The sequence below is a fragment of the Diadema antillarum genome, unplaced genomic scaffold (assembly GCF_040938485.1).
Source record: "Diadema antillarum isolate AM-2024a unplaced genomic scaffold, OU_Dant_1.0 seq00002183_RagTag, whole genome shotgun sequence".
Lineage (NCBI taxonomy): Eukaryota > Metazoa > Echinodermata > Echinoidea > Diadematoida > Diadematidae > Diadema > Diadema antillarum.
The window spans coordinates 75,833-94,106 of record NW_027272820.1 but is presented as its reverse complement, the minus strand read 5'-3'; the positions used below and the strand labels follow the sequence as shown (position 1 = coordinate 94,106).

General features: G+C 38.9%; 1 protein-coding gene across 1 annotated transcript in view; it reads left to right on the top strand.

Annotated features, from left to right (window-relative positions):
• LOC139714170 (basement membrane-specific heparan sulfate proteoglycan core protein-like) overlaps positions 1-18,274 on the top strand; it is a 104,345-nt gene that overhangs the window by 42,236 nt on the left and 43,835 nt on the right. Inside the window, exons 36-41 of the mRNA XM_071625887.1 lie at positions 9,719-9,894; positions 11,302-11,398; positions 13,293-13,384; positions 14,034-14,211; positions 14,951-15,223; positions 16,003-16,272. Coding sequence (XP_071481988.1) covers positions 9,719-9,894; positions 11,302-11,398; positions 13,293-13,384; positions 14,034-14,211; positions 14,951-15,223; positions 16,003-16,272 — 1,086 coding nt within the window. The remainder of the gene's footprint in view (positions 1-9,718; positions 9,895-11,301; positions 11,399-13,292; positions 13,385-14,033; positions 14,212-14,950; positions 15,224-16,002; positions 16,273-18,274) is intronic.

Sequence of the window (18,274 nt, the reverse complement as noted above, 5' to 3'; positions counted from 1 at the left end):
GAATGAATGCGTTTTTAATTCATGTTTGCCTGTATACATTGTCATTTCATCTCTATATCCCCTTCAAGTTTAGTTCCAACTGGATTTCGAGAACATTTTGCTGTCTGTGTCATGAAGTCAGTTTTTAGAATATTATTCATCAAAGTATAATGTCAAATATTTTCATAAACAATTAATGTCGTCGATGAATCGATCATAGTCGGAAAAGCTTACATAGATTACTATCATAAAGGAGGGGTTCGTTGTAATAATTTTTTTTTTTCAAATTTTATAGGAAAACACTATCATCTCTGTGAGAAAATTTTAGAGCTGTGTGTCCTCTTTGGTCTGTGCAGCTGGGGGTGTAGACGGAGTGGCAACTCTTCGTAATTCGGACAAACACAATGCATATTCAATGCATTTTTATACCATATAAGATGTCCAACATTCATAGGCTACGTTCATGAAGTCATGCCCGACACCACTCTCTGAGACGAAAAACGCGCTTCGAATTTCATTGAATTACAAGCTATATTTTACCGGAAAATCTTAAATGAAATGCTCGATTTGGAATTCATAAACATGTATTTGTAGTTTCTTCGAAATGCCATTAAAACTAGTTATTTTTAGACATTTATATTTATCCATGATGCAAACTTTTTGCTTACATGTAATTTTTGATTGTTTATCATATCTGTAATGTTGTGATTTTTCAAAGAAAGTGCTCCGCCGAAGTATGTTCTAGCGTGTTTTTTAAACTCTTTGGCGTCAAAATCGAGTTTTACACTGCATTTTGATTCTCTACTCCAATTCAAGACCTGCTTACCGCATGATGCACTCTCTCTTGTCAAAGCACATGGCTACACGAAGTGTTGAACGCGTAACGTTCTACGGTGTCGAGCATGACTTCAAAGGAGAGTTGTTTCTTCTTCTCGGGCCACCTCCCTTGTCGGTGTAAGCCACACGGCTCTACCATGAAAGGAAACTATTCTCCTTTTGTTCTCAGGGAAGATGTAGAGATGAACAAAGATTACACCTGTCGGCATGTGCATCGAAGCGTATGCACGGTGATGGTATATCATTCGTCGACATAATTATTCTGCTGTTGTGAACTCATTAAACGGAGAATTGGTTAATGAGTTGATACCTCATGCAGAGATGAGTTGGGTGATAAAGCTCAGGGGCGGATCCAGGAATTCCGCAAAGAGGGACGCCTTTACAAAATTAGAATGTGTCGGGGGACGAACGCGCCAACTCCATTTTTCTTTTTTTAAACCAAAATAAGGGGGAGGGGGCACCCGGTGTGCCTCCGCCTGGATCCGCCACTGAAGCTGCACACATTTCCTTACGGGGATTATCGAATACACTTATCCAAGCTGGGCTAGTCTCAAGAGTCTCTCACTGAGCTGCGAACGTTTGCGAACATTGTGAATTTAAACTTTCGTCTGCAGGATTCGAAAACAGTTGCAATCAAATTCTAAGATATTTATATGGCTTGCATTGTCGTGCATGTCGCCAAGAAATTTTGTAGACCTATATGACCAAACGTCTTTGCAGCAAGACGAAAAGAAAACAATGTTTAAGACGATGAAAATCGTTTGCGTATATACAATTTCGAATTGCAACTGTTTACGAACCTTGACTAAACCTTAAATTAGTTATACGTTTGTAAACAGTCACCGCCAAGTGAGATACAGTGTACATTGTATACTAGCAGGCCTCTATAGGCCTACTCCGTACGATGAAACATCTTTTTGCCATCCCTTGCTTCAAAAAGATGAGCTTTAGGCCTACATAATACAAGCCTACGGGAATGCGCGAACAGAAATCGGCCAAACTGACCTATTGTTGAAAAATGAATGAAAATCAAATCACTCGACTTTTGTTTTACAGTGTTTTTTTTTTTTTACAGTAATGATAATAATACTAATGATTAAAAAAAAAATAATAATAGTGGCCTCTTACAATGCACTGAAGTCCATCGAGAATGATGCTCATGGCGCTGTTACATAACCAGCATGAACAGTATACCGTATAATACAACCATAAAATAATCAAATACGATAACTTATCAGAACAAATTAAATACAACAAAAAACAAAATGCTTATACATAACGAAATTGATCTAAAATATTGAGAAAACTGTATGAACAAACAACGTAGTATATACGTCTTTTGGTGAGACCGGGCATTTTCCTCTAGTGCTCCTCGCCTATGTGTGATATGGAACTCCCTCCCATCTTTTCTACGTGAAATTGACTAACTGGATCACCTCAAAGCCTCTGATTTTTTTTTTTTTTTTTACCAGGCATTCAATTGCTAAGGAGTCTGCGCGTTTGAATGTTTCTATAAAAGATATATGGCGCCATACAAATGCTGTTGATCATCATCATCGTCATCATCATCATCATCATTGATTTCTTTCTTTATTGCGTTTAATCTTTTTCCTGTCCACTTCAAAGTAAAATCGTTATTACGAGTGTTCTGTGTTCATATTTGTAATTTTTCCATTTTGCTGCAGTAGTTTCAAGAAAGTTGTACTCATTTCTATATGCCCTATTTGTAGGTCGATAATGCTAATCGTATTTTTGAAGGTTCGACAACTACCACCCCCCCCCCCTTTTTTTTTTTTTTTTTTTTTTTTTTTTTGTAAAGGCCCTTATACTGGTACAGACGAGGACGAAGCGCGCAAGAATAACACCGAGGTTCGATGTGCATGTGAAGTACTCACAATTAATACATTCATTAGGCAAGCAGAGAGGAAAAAAAAGATACCGGTGTACTGGACATTTCTTACGAACACGAGGGGGGGGGGGCGTTCAAACAGAAGAACACGCGCGCATAATTATCATTCCTTGACAAAACAGCCTGGGAAACAGCGGAGGAATGAACAGTCTTCCCAGCTAGTCTCGAGTCAAAGGCCTCGGGCATTGCAATACGAAATTATTCTATTCTCCTTTCTTTTACGTTTGTAACATAAACCAGCGAATACCGGTAGTCAATAATTCATCACACATAATCATATCAATCTACCCCTGCAAAAAGACTAGCATGTAACTACATTCCACATGACCAACGAAAATACACGTGGCCGTATGCTTAGGCAAATGTAGCTTAGCGATGCTCTGTTGTGCTAAATACACAAGGCATTGCGCGCAAGCAAACCAAATCGGATTCTCTGTGGAAACATGCTGAATGTTTCGGATGGAAGGCAGCGGCTCTGCGGCAGATAGGTGAATTCTGCCAACTACTTTACACGGCATGATCGTGGCAATGCAACTCTCTTGTAATCTTATGCTCAGAAAAACAACAACAAAACAAAAACAAAATGTATATTACTTCTGAAAACTGAAAGAAATTCGAACTTGCAACCTTGCAGTATTAATCACAACACTATTCAAGTAGACCATCGCTATTTACGATTTCGCCAGAGGACTTGATTTCCTTCCTTGTCGAACGCATACGAAAAATGAAGTAGCGTCCGTTGCAATATTGGCAACGAAGCCAACACGTGGCGCGGTGAAAAGTGGAAGCACGTGTTTGCGAACATTTCACGCATATACGCAACAGCGCGATAACGGCTAGGCCCTATATTTCCCCAGACAGATTTCAGTACGTAGGATAAAACGTCTCTGAAACAAACCAAAAAATAAATAAATAGAATGCTTTCTGTTAACAAAAATTAAAAGCTGAGTTTCTTTCCCCACGTGTAGTGTCACGATATATAGAGGAATGGTACAGCCATGTTTCACCTTATTATGATATGCTTATAATTTCAAGAGTTTGAAAACATGCAGATAAAGGAGAAGATGAGTAACCATCAAAGTTTAAATCTCCTTAGCATGAGTCACTAGCTTGGGCAATTGAACTAAACAAAAGAATTCAAACTTAAGAATGGCAAGAAAGAGTGGATGTATGCTACAGACATCATTGCTTGCTGTCTTTATTATAATAGGGCGTATTATGCCTACAGGCCTGGCTCGTGTTTGGCTCATCATCACCAAAGAAATCGGCACGAATTAAGGACAAAAGAATTTTTTCTCCTCTATGTGCGTATAAGCACCGGCAAGATTAGGGTCCAGGTCAGGACCGTTCGATGGGATGAAAGGTTTGACCGCTGAAAGAAAGATGACCTTTATACGGAGAGACAACACGTACGACAATGGGCCGCTTTCCAGAGTCTGTCCGACGCAACAACACTCAATTCGAACCAGGGTGGCCATTGTCAGAAAATGCCACAAACAATGAGTGAATGAAGTCGTTGTTAGAAAGTTCAAAAATAGTTGATGATGGTGTACTTAACAATATTATACCTATAGCTAGGAGGAAGGGCATCAGGAACAGATATCCAACCATTTGAAGTTCATGCAAGACGCAACGTATATGGCATAATGCCTGATGGCTGCGATAGCTTGTAAATCGTAAAGTATAAAATCGTAAAGGTAAAAACGGACATCGGTGGCATGCGAACCTTTTTTTTTGTCACTTTTGAATCAAAAACATATGTAAGAGTGGTGGAAAGAGACATAAAAACGTTGTTTTTATTTCATAAAACTGTTTTCAATCTAGTAAAACGATTCAATAGTTTCAGTCACACGTTTTTGCAGAAAACTCAAACATCACATCTTTTTGTCAGTGTATATGTTCATATTTTGAATAGGCCGAACGGAGGGGGAAAAATGTAGGGCATCTTTTGTCTTTTGATATCCATTTTAGACGATTATGGTCAAAGTCTAGTAATTGATGGCATTTTCTAATCTCATTCTAAACACGCATGCAGTGACAATTTCGTTATCCAACTTTCGTCACAAAAATCATTGATTTTTATCTTTCGGTGGCCCGAAAGAAACTTCTTGTGGCACGAAAAAAGAAAATAAAGAAAAAAAAACGAAATCGGTCCCACTTAACACAGACAAATGCATATTAAGTATTACTGAAGTGATACAGGTACCCATGTCTAAAATAAATAAATAGAAAATTCAATCATCTTACCGATATTCTGAGTTGTAAGATTTAGCAAGTGTAGGCTTATTGATCACTATAAAAATTGTGCCTATATTTAGGTGGTCAAAACTTACGTTTGAAATGAGAAAGTGGGAGCATTTGCAGACGTTTGATTTAGCATTGTAAAGAGCCGAAAGTTACTGTTATTCATTTCTGATTGTAAAAGCAACCATCCAACATTTGTATTTTAACACCTAACGGAGCCGAATGTTACCGTTACTCATTTTCAAATGTATTAACCGACATTCATTTTAGCATCTTACGGAGCGGAATGCTATCCTTATTCATTTCCGAACGTGAAAGAAAACATCCGCTATTCATTTTAGCATTTAACTGAGCCAATTGATACCATTAATAATTTCCAAATGTAAAAACAACAATCTGTTATTCATGTTAGCATCGTACGGAGCAAAATATTACCGTTATTCATTTCCAAATTTAAAAGCAAATATCCGACATTTATTTTATTATCTCAAGGAGCCGAATGTTATTGCTGTCCACTTCCGAAAGTGAAATGAATAATCTGACAATTATTATCGTACAGAACCGAATGTTACTGTTTTTCATTTTGAACGTAAGGGCAGACATCAGACATTAACTTGGCCATAAAACGCAGCTGAATGGTACTGAATGTTACATTTCGAAATGTATATTATAAGAGCAAATATCTGACATTTTAGCATCATGAATATGGAGCAGAATGTTACTGCTATTCACTTCCAAACGTAAAATCGATCATCTGACGTTTATTTTGGCATCTTCCGGAGCCGAATATTTACTTTCGAAAGGATATTAAAAGAAAATATCCGATATTTATCTAATCATCGTACGGAGTTGAATATTATGGTTATTCATTTCCGAACGTCATAGGAATTATTCGACATTAATTTTTGCATCTTCCGAAGCTGAATGTTATTGCTATTTACTTTCGAACGTAAAAACAAACATCTGGCATTTATTTTATCATCGTACGGAGTTGAATACTATTGTTATTCATTTCCGAACGTCAAAGCAAACATCAAACATTAATTTTACCATCGAACGCAGGTAAATGTTACTGTTATTCATTTCAAAATGTAAAAGCAAACGTCCGACAATTATTTCAGCCTCGTATGGAGCAGAATATTATTGCTATTCACTTCCGAACGTATAGCAATCATCTGACATTTATTTTAGCATCTTCCGGAGTCGAATGTTATTGCTATTTACTTTCGAAAGTGAAAGCGCATCCGATATGTTTTATTAAATCATCGTACGGAGTTGAATATTATTTTATTCATTCCCGAACGTCAAAGGGATCATTCGACATTTTTTTTTAATCATCTTCTGGAGCTGTATGTTACTGCTATCTACTTTCGAACGTAAAAGCAAACATCCGGCATTTATTTTATCATCGTACGGAGTTGAATATTACTACTATTCTTTTCCGAACGTCAAAGCAAACATTCGACGTTTATTTCAGCATCGTCTGGAACCGAATGTTATCCTTATTCATTTCCGAACGCAAAATCAAGTCTGACATTAATTTTAGCACCGTACGGAGCTGCATGAATCTTGACCGTTATTCATTTCCAAAGGTATAAGCAAACATCTGACATCTATTTTAGCATCATACGGAGTTGCATATTACCGTTGTTCATTTCCAAAATTAAAAGCAAACATCTGACATTTATTTCAGCATCTTACGGAGCCGATAGTTACCGCTGTTCATTTCCAAAAGTAAAGGCAAACATCCGACTTTTTTTTGGTGGCCGATTTTCCCGCAAAGAAAATATATCTTACTACAAAATCGGGATATTCCTCAACCTATTTCTGATGCAAACATATCTAAGTTTTGAAAGGAAGCTGTAACTGCCCACCTGTCATCACATACGACGCCTTATCGACTTTATTTTCTTGACGTTAACAGACATTAATTATGTTCTACCAGCATTCGAAAGACACGAGATTTTCGCGCTGTTCAACAAACCCGCCGATCGGCGACCGCGAAGCATGGCTCCACAAAATTGGTGACACCGATAGTGAATCCTATTCCCATCATCTTTAGAAATTTACGCACACGTCGATGCACCAAGACAAAAGGTAATTAGGACACCAGAGTCTGCCCCTCTGCTGGAAATCGCCTATAGTTCCTATTGTTTGAATTTGTATGGAGCGAGCACAAGGGGAAGGATTACAGTAACAAAAGGTCTTGCTCATTATCGTCTACTATCAATCAACGGCAAAACTACGACTTTTTTACAACCTTTTCAGTACCAACCTACAGCAAAACTGTATGCTTTTTCAACACGTAAGTACCACGGTTAGTGCTGGTAGTGTATGTACATGTATAGGGTGCACGCATTACCCAGTGGCATCAACATGCCATGCCCGTGTGTACACGTAACAGAAGCGGGTGGCAAATCCGTATCCACATCATTACATATCGCGTTTTAAGTGTGGTCAGATTGTCTTTAAATCGCTGGGGACGTTTCGAAGGCAGAAAAATTGATAGAGCTAGCAAGGGTCACGGTTCCTGTTGTTTTGTTTTGTCTTTCAAGCCATGCATGTGTTGCATTGTGCGATGGTGTTTATCAAAAAACAAACAAACAAACACGATTAGTTAGTTTGGTGCAATGCACTTGACGTGTAGTATTTGAATATTGGACATAAATTTTATGACCGCTCCTTTCCTCTCATCTACTGCCCTTTGAGTCAACTTGCTGGCGTAATATTTACTACGAGTAGACAGTTTCGAGGATATTGTAAGTTTTCTTTTCAGTAATTCACACAATTATGTCATATTGCAGCAGTTGACGGATGAGTTTGCGATCGCATGTTGCACGATTTGTGTCGTGATTTGCGACTATGATGTGATCAAATCATGTTCCCGATGAATCTGTTTTCACGTTGGAAGTTAGCGCTGCTGTTCACTTCCGTTGTGGAACATTGCGATAGAGAAGCTCGGATAGAAAGCCAAACGAAGAGCCTATACTACAGAGCGAGCGTATCTATTGTAGCAAGAACAATGGAGCATAATGTATGCATGCGTGGACAAAAATTTCCGAAACGCTCGAGACGTGTCTCCGAAAGCCAAACTATGTAAATGCGTGCAACGCACCAGCCAATCGCATGCGAGACCATGCGCCGTAGCAACGCTGGGCATATTGGTGCGGCGTTCGAAAGAAGCTCGAAACTGACTAGTGCAATCCAACATAGAGTGTTTAAAATTCCATTTTCGATAGGAAAATTCATTCTTATGATATGAAATTTAGTGTAGATGTAGAAAACATATCAAAGATTCGATTTCTGCAAAAAACCAAAATCGAGAAAAATAATGGTCAAAATCTTTGTACCCCGCCTAGGAGGGAATTTGCTCTTGCGACTTTTGCCTGAAACCGTTGTCGAGGGTCACAAATGTTTGCGTTAGATTGGTCAACTTGCTCCCGGTTAGCTTGGTTCAAGTCTGGGTCATATGTCACTGGTAGTGATACTTCTGGTAGCATTGTATTGCTGTTGCTAGTTGCAATAGCTTATACTATTTTCTGCTTGATCATTAGTCTTTTTTTACATGTCATAGTGTAATGCAAATATTGTTTCAGTTTAAGTTTTGATTAAGTCTAGACTGAAGTACATTAATCTTTGTCCCACTTTACAAGTCTTGTCGGGCGACAATAGTCACTTCATTGCATACAGACAGCTGATTCCACATCTAGTCATTACCCCAAAGTTACAGCTTCTGGCCCTGGCAGGTTACTGTGGAGGCATGCAAAAAATGGATATCACATGGCTGACATCTCCAATTTCCAAAGATTTTGTTCCATTGCACAGCTCTGACGTCACAATAAACAAACATTTGCCGTGCACACTCAACAATTACAAGCGCACTTGCAAGCGCTTATTTATCACTCATTTTTGTAAACAACTTCAGCCAATTGGTTTTGCATACGTATGTACATGGCTGACTGTGACTGTGCTGCTACTCATTCGCCTTTACAGAAAAATTTCTGTTATAAATTCAAGAATCTGTGTGGACCATATCTCTTGACATCCCGAGTTTTTGCATAAAACAAATATTATATGGTCTGTACTCGTGCAATGGAACACGATTTCGCATGAGGAGAAAGATGAGGCACACTTTTCAACTCTGCTTCGCCTCATTGAATAGAACGCCTCTGTCTTTCATCTCCTGCAAAATCTTGTACCATCGCACTCGTGACCAGACACTATTTGTATATCACTATCAACTTATTTAGTTCCACCATCAGTGAAGATCTTACAGCTTTCGTTGATAGCTGGAAGTTGATCTTTTAAATTATCATGTTTGATTGTCCTAAATTTATGATGGAGCTAACGCACTTTGTCAAGCCTTACAGTGCTTTATACAGTGATTGTCACATGCACTAGAGTGCTTTTCTTGGTGATTGCCACAGATATAAACTACCTGTCAATGCACAGATGTTAAAGTTCTGTATCCTCCTTATGTCACCACGGCCTCCCTGTTGAACTGAGGCATAGTTTATTTAATTAGGCTGTTTAACTTCCAGTAAGATCTAGGTTTAGACCCATGAAATATCTTCTCCGTGGTTACTAGCCAAATTTCACTCCCTAAACTTGAATGATGTACATGTATATCCTGCTTGAACAGTTTGAAATCATTTGTAAAAATCAACAGAATTATGATTTATCGATATCCAAGAAATGTTTATTATAATTCATGACCCTTATGTACCCATGTCTGCCCTGTGTCCTCAGTTGAACCAATCCCAGTTGTGTCTGTGTCACCTACTGAGGCCTCGGCTGTCATTGGGGGAAGTGTCCTCTTCCAAGTTCGCATTGTAGGCAACTACACCGCAGCTGGTTGGCAAAGAGTGGATGGCCAACCTCTTCCCCAGGATAGCTATGTGGAACCAGGCACCTACAGGTTGCAGGTACATTTTTGTTTGTTCATTTTCCATCTGAGATGATGGCTGGATAGCCCACATGTTTCAGCTACAATAAGCTGATCTTCCATGGGGCCCAGTTGGATGTGAGGCTGGACCACATCACCGGTGTAAACATCCTGCTCTTTGCGATGAATAAATGAAGCGGGATCTTTTCTGTGCATGAGTTGTAACTCTCTCACACACGGAACCTCCATTTTATGTCCTATCCGAGGGACTGAGTGTTTTGCCTCTTGCTAGAGGGGACGGTATGATTACACACAACATTGCTCAGTGAGACTTGGGTATTGAACCCAGGCCGCTTGGGACGAAGGCAGACGCGCTATCGACTGAGCCAGCTCACCACTTAACATTAGAGGAACACACATAATTCTAGCAGTCATCCATGTTTTCTGTGTATATATGTACAGATATTTTGAAATGTTCCATTATATCTTTACATCAACACAGTGCAGGATGGCATTTGTACAATTCTGAATATAAAAAGCAGAACTCAGTAGTTTATCAATATAGAGAAAAGCAAATATACCACTTAGGTCTTACACTAATCTCATACATTTTTTGTCTGCAGTTAAATTTAGTTCACACTCTCCATCTAAAAAATAAAAAATACAAAAAATAAGTGGGAGAGAGAAAGAGAGATGCAAGAAAATGAGAAAATGGAGCAGGCAGTATACTGTAAAACGAGGAATGTTTGCATGCATTTTAATCTCGCGAATTTCGCGAGCGCCAAGATTCGCGAAATTAAAATGCACACGAAAGTTCTTGTCTACACTGTATGCATTGAATGCCAGTGGCAGTTCGCGAAAATTTCATGCTGCAAACGTCGGCTCCAATTTGCAAAAAATTCATGCCGCGAATATATCATGTTTTACAGTAATTGGTTAGAAAGCCATGTCAATAAGAACAGAACAAACTTCATGAGAGAAAGACACAACGACTTACCTTATCATCTTCTAGTCTTTCAATAGCATGTCCCACTAGTTGATAATTTACAAATGCTCTATGAAGCCAGGACCCTAAATTGCATTAAAGTTGAGATCAAACATCTTTATCTGGCTGATACCTGACTTATCTTTGATTTTCTGACTGTTTTGGTTGTGACACACAAGCCATATGTTACATATATAATGAATTTCTAAAAAATGCCTACTATACAGTATGTATTAAAGACCTGCAGTAATGTAACCTAATATGATGACAAAGACTATTATAGGGTTTTGAGAAATGTGAGTTATACATCCACATGTCCCTAGGATGTTGCCTGTGTAGGGTGAAAATTAGATTGACACAAGATTACAGTAAATGTGGTGATGAATTAGATTAAATTAGATTTGATTGCAGGCTTGTGCAACTGAAATTTCTTCATAACACGTATTACATTTCTTCTTTCAGATTCGAAACCTTCAAGCCAGTGATCAAGGAATTTATGTGTTTATAGCATCAAACCGATATGGGTCTGGCTCTGGAGAAGTCAACCTGCAAGTTGTGGGTATGGATGACTAGTTTCTTTCTTTCTTTCTCTGTAGAAGGCAGTGCACTTGAATAAACCAAACTTATCACTCAACCCGCTGGGGAATAAAACAATATACTCTGTTTTGTATTCAACTGACCTCACCTTTTTCTCTTTTTTTTATGCCTCCGCCACAAAGTGGTGCCGGAGGCATTATGTTTTCGGGTTGTCCGTCCGTCGGTACGTACGTCCGTCCGTCCACATTCGTTTACGCGATAACTTGAGTAATATCGACTGGAATTTTACCAAACTTGGTCCAAGTAGAAAGTATGATGGGGCAATTACTTGATTAGATTTTGGGTGAAATCAGCCAAAGGTCAAAGGTCAAGGTCAAATCATGAAATTGTATCCGTTTATGCGATAACTCAAGACTGGATCAAGCAAATTTCACCAGACTTTGTCTGAGGATGATGTATGATGGGACAATTACTTGATTAGTTTTTGAGTGAAATTGGACAGAGGTCAAAGGTTAAAGATCAAGGTCAAATCCTAAAATTTAACTGTTTACGTGATTACTCAAAACTGGATGAAGCAGCTTTCACCAAATTTGGTCCAAGGATGATGTATGATGGGACAATTAGTTGAGCAGATTTTAGTGACATTGGCAAGAGGTCAAAGGTCAAAAGGTCAAGGTCAAATGTAAAAAGGTAAGGTAAAAATGTTGCTATTTCCCCCATATCCATGCAATGTCCGACGGTATTTTCTTGAAACTTAGTGTAGACATGTACTACTGCGTAAAGATTCTCCAGAGAGAGTTTCATGTCATAAGGTAAAAGGTCAAAGGTTAGGTGAGAATGTTACTATTTCACTTTCTTGCAAATGGTTCAATGTATCTTATAAAAGGGGCAGTCAGAAGTCAATAAAAATCCTCACTTCCCCAAATACGTGTACCTGCACTCTTAGACAATTATAGCAAACCTAGTTCAAGGAATGTGAACATTCAAGATATTTCTGACAAACCTGTCATTTCAATATTTTGTCAGTCATCACACATTGTGAAGACATTGTATTTGTAGTATACACCTATTGGGAGAATCATGCATTATGGTAGAGGCATCAGTCGCCATAGTGACATTTCTAGGGTTTTTTTTTTTCTTTTCTTGGTGGGGTCACTTTAGCCTCACAAAGAATGTGTGACCATACTGTGGAAGCTTGAAGGAAATTAACATTTTGATTTATAGTTTGTCTAATCACTGAAAATCATGATATGTAAACTAGTGAAATTTTGCAGTGCCCCATTTTTCCTAGGTGTATAAACAAAGTGCACAAAATACTCAACAAACAGAAAGTGAGGCTACATTCAAGTGACTGTGTCTCATAGGGACATCCTGTATTTAAAGTGAATTGAGAGTCTTCGTCCATCACATCACCCAAACACAGCACTTCAAGTGTTAGCTGACACAACTTGTTTCCTTTCACACCAGGACATTTAGGAATATTAACATTGGTGAACTTTCCATTTGTAAAACAGATAATGGCAAGGCAAAGAGTTTTAATCTGCAACTTATATTCTAGCCAAGTTGTGAATCAAATGTATTATCTTGAGTATAACACTACCTTGTGAAAGGTTCAAGGAGAAACACACAAAGAGTAACCAGTATTCTTTTACATTGTGTTCCTGTATAGCCAAGGGTGATTTTTTTTTTTTTTCTGACCACTGCTCAGATAGGCACAGTATTATTCTATGGCTTTACTCAGAGTAGGAAAGTGACATATAAAAGAATGTGCCTACCCACACTGTGAATCTAGTGAACTGTGTTGGGTTCCCCCTGACCTCCCTCCCCCCCCCCCCCCCCCCCCTTGACAGCCAACGTCAGGTGTCCTCTCCCTTGCCATAGCTCTGATTTTCTGACTCTTTCTGTCCATCATTCAGGACAAGCAATGAGAGTAGTAATTCAGGAGCCACAGAGAGTAGAAGTGTCAGAAGGAGAGACAGTCATCTTCAGGTGCACCGGAATCAGTCAGGTAGGTCAACTTGGTCCTTAGTAATCTAGTCAAGTAGCCCTGTGCCAGTTAGTCACTGACCTGTATAAGGCATACACGATGCCCATAATAGATTTTAGAAGATATGATCGAAATTCAAATGCTTAGACAGATTTGTGTGTGTGTGTGTGTGTGTGTGTGTGTGTGTGTGTGTGTGTGTGTGTGTGTGTGTGTGTATGTGTGTGTGTGTAGTGACATGTACTCCCTTTCACTTTTATTTGTTCAGAAATAAGAAACACCTTGTCACCTTATGTGTTTTGTTAAAATGATATATAGTGTAGCATTGCAGTATAAAGTCTTTATATAATGTGTGATATTCTCACGTAGATGTTGTGATCTGTTGATTGATAAAATGTGACTGAAACTTGGTATGTCTGAAGTGCAAAGTTTGCAATGATTGTTTGTAAAAATTACTGCAAGGAAATGTAGACCCACACATTATGATGTGTACACCCTTTGTATTATACTGTTGTAATGGTCTTGAAACCAATAGATACAACTTACATGTATACCGGTATGCACAATCTGCCTTTGTTATGTCTGCATACAAAATATGCATGTCTGTATTAACTGTAGGTCAGAAGCAGTTTGAGAAATTAGTGCATCCCAGTCACTATCTTTTATGTTTTAGGTTCCAGCATACACAATCGCGTGGAGTCGTGCCGATGGCTTCCTACCATCCAATGCTAGAGACATCATGGGGACACTGACCATCACAGGGGTCACTCTCTCTGATGCTGGCCAATATGTGTGTATGGGATCTAACAGCCTGGACACTGCTGAGGCCTATGCAACCCTTGTTGTTACAAGTAAGTACTTATAATGCTATGGCTATGCATAGTGTGTACACAGCTGTTATACTTAATAGGGTTCTCTGTGATATGATATAATTAGTCAAGTTTACTGTTACATTTTGGTCTGTAAGGCATATATTTGCAAAGTTTTCATTTTCACAAATTTCAGAAATTAACTGATATATAAAACCTAACAGCACACTGTATATTGTCTCCAATAACACGAATACAATCCACAATTATATCTTCCCTAAAATTGAATCGACAATGCTTCTTAATAAGAGATAATACAATTTCATCCTGTTTCATGTACTTGTGGATGGCAAAATCAATCAACCATTCATGAAATTGTATTACTGGTTGAGATTTGTGAAAAAGGCTTGCAAAATATGTGGGGTTATTCAGTATATCTCTAAAATAAGTTTCCATGTATGCTATTTTGTATCAATTTTCAATCTTTCAGCATTGCAATCACATAATTTGCTTTTTGTTTATGTCAAAGACGTATGTAGACCAGTTCTAATTCTATTTTTCTGAACTCCTGCAATATGCTTTTTGTGTGGCATTTGTGTTCTCCCAACCCGTTGCATAATCTATTCAGTAATATTGAAGTTACAGATGAGGAAATATTGTACATTTATGGTCCTAATTTTCCATGTGAAAGTAAAAGTCACTCCACAGGAGACACCTTTTCTTCTGTTTTGCTAGTTGTGTACAGGGAGTAAATCTTACAACTTTCTTCTGTGTCCACCAGGTTCCTCCCAGAGACCCACAGTCGTCATTGAGCCACGCTTTATTCGTGTCACTGAGGGTGACCGCGTGGAATTTACATGCAGAGCCACAGGTAGTCCAACACCAACCCTTAGATGGACCGGTGGACAAGGAGGCATCCTAAACCCAGATTCCACTTTTGAAAATGGTGTATTTGTCATCCCCGGGGCCAGAGCTAGTGATGAAGCAGAGTACTTTTGTGAGGCTTCCAATTCAGCTGGATCACAGTCCATCCGTACTGTCCTCTATGTTAGCCGTGAGTGTCTGTTTTGTGGTGTGTGCTTTATTCTTCACTTTTGTATGATAAGATTGATCACTTTACAGAAGAGGTAATTGTTTTGTTCCAGCATGATTAATCCTGATTCTTATACCATATTATATTTTGGATAAAACAATTTATCCTCTAGTGATTGGTTGAAAGAGCTTCAAGTGAATATCGGGATTTTCAACTATGTCAGCATGTTTGACACTTCATGGCATACTATTTGCAAAAGGACATCACTTTTTTGACGGCCTTTTCCAAATAGTATACACTATGTGTGAAATTATGTCACAAAGCAGTTGTGACATCATAAAGTAATTTTGACATCCCGCACTGCTTTGTTTCGTCACTCTGTGAAATGAAACCATTTCTAACAAAACAGTTGTGACATCACAAAAGCAATTCTGACATCATGTGCTGCTTCATACGGTCAGTGTAAGATCCTGCCACAACATCGCTTCTACCACATGGCTTCTCGCCTCACACTTTCCCCTTCTTTTGTTTGAATTTTTTATCCAACATGTAAAACAAACATACTCTTTCTAATTTCGAGTTTCTAGTTCAAACTTTAAGCTTTGGTGTCCCAAAATTTACTATTCACTGAGGGGTGTATAGTACACATTGTACTATTTTGGAGATACCTCTGCCCATTGTACTTTAAGTAGAAACTCTCAAAACAAAGTATATTTGTAGAATATATGCAGTTTGAAAATCACATTGTTCTTCATGAAACTCAAGATACTGTATGTGGTAATATGTCCTGGTTTCTACAGCATCGCGCTCTCCTTCAGTGACCATCAACCCACCTACAGTGAGTGTGAGTGAGGGAGAACGTGTCATATTGTACTGCTCAGCAAGGGGTGATCCTGAACCAGATAAGGTGTGGTCTCGTGTTGATGGGGAACTGTCATCCAATTTCCGTGAAGAGAATGGCTACCTCATCATCCCAGCTGCTTCATATGAAGACAGTGGTACCTACCGATGCTCTGCGACAAACAGCTATGGGTCTGACTACACTGATGCAACAGTCTCTGTGCGAGAAGGTTGGGAAATATTCATCACTATTGCCCATAGATTACATGGTTTTGAAATGGAATATGAGAAATTGATGCATTATAGTATGAGCTTGTGTGTGTGTGTGTGTGTGTGTGTGTGTGTATGGATTATACATTGTATATCAAATTGAAGCTTAGATATTGGACTAAATTAATATTATGTTATCAGAAAACACTCGCACGTGTGGCTCCATCTGACATGACCACATCTGTATTCATTGGGTCTTATTTAACCAGCAAAGCCTCTTTAAAACTGTATTACTGTTCTTCCAGAATGCCTCACCATTATTCTTTCCAGGTACTGTTTTTACACATGAGTTAGAAAGGGAGTTAAACATCTGCAGTGATACAGATGTCTGCACCAAGTAAAAGGCAAATCTCAGTGCCTCTCTAAAGTCTAGACCCTCACCATGATATAATAGTGCTTCCACAGGTTTCAGCTCGCTGCACTATACGTAGGATACAATACACAATCACTTGTGAATTCATTGCTTAAAAGAATCCTGCACAAATGCTATCTACTATTATAATACTCGAAGTTGTTGTTGTTGTCGCGGCCTTATGTATTTCCTTTTTTATTCCGGCGTTGCTGGTTTTTCTATCTCCTCCCGAGCTGTCGGCTCCGGGAAGCTGCGACCGGTGCCGTCGGCCGCAGGAGAGTATCCTGCATCGAATGGCGCAGGTTTCGTCCCCGCTCCGCCTCCGTGTCAACATCGAGGACGAAAAAGAAAAATTAATTAGATAGATGCATAATGCATTTTTGTGCGTGACGAAAGAGCCGAGCGTTTTAATATTCACCGAACCTGCACTGGACTCCTGCTTTCTCGACCGTTCATCTTTTAGCTGGCAGAGACAGTGGGATACTAAAGATGATGGATGCAGCGAAATCTGTGACATCTTCCGGCGGACGCGCACGCACACACACAATGTACAGAACTCTACACACTCTACACTGTGTGTATAGTTCTGTGATGTACCTTTGCCTCCGCCATAAAGTGCCCTGTTATGTGTATGTAATGTATTGACGATGGTTACACGAAGCACTATATATGTGTGCGCGTGATATGGACTACAACTCAAGGGCATTTACGTACAGTTCGCCATTGGCGCCCCCAAATGAAAACAACGAACGTTGTTATTTAATAGTATTTTGCACAACTGCAGAATACTATGCAGCTCAGGTACGTCATTTAGTTTGCTCGCTGTTAGCTCCAAGTCCGATGTCATTGTACGCAGACTGTTTAGGACGGCTAAATATATTTGCCGATCGTACCCTTCCATATCAGAATACACGCGCAGCTGTGTCCATTCGTTTACTGCAGAGCTGCTGTGATCATGCATATTCATGAGATGAGCGGACGTAGGGGGAAACCTCGCTTTGCCAACCGCCTATTTTTAAAATTACAAGTGGAAATAGAATGTGTAGTTCTATGGTCTATCAAACCAAGTTTGTGGTGACAAAAAAAAAAGAGGGAGCAAATGAAGACGAATATATATTCTTCTTTCTTCCATAACATGTGAAAAATATTAAAGAAAAAAAATAGGAGGTCATGAGACCCTACTCCCACGGGTGCCTATTAAACCTGATGACTATGATCTCCCCCTCCCCAAATAATAACAATGATGATGATGATAATAATAATAATAATAATAATAATATTAATAATAATAATAACAATAATAGGAGCAATAATTGTAGGCCTAATATTAGTTTTGGTGATTAAAATAAAAAAGAATTGAGCAAATGAAGACGAAAATATTTAATTTTTCTCTCATAACGTGGGGAAAAGAAATATGAAAAAAGAAAACAAACCGAGGCCTTGAGACCAGCTGTGGATTCCCGCGGGTGCCTGCGTGGATGCAAGAGCAGGCCGTAATCAAAGTCATAGTGTTAATATCTTCCCGTTTCGGCGGGAACAATCTGTGGGCAGAACTTTCAGGGAATCTCATTTGCGTTTTTGGTAATTTTCCCTGAATGTTTTTGTTTTTT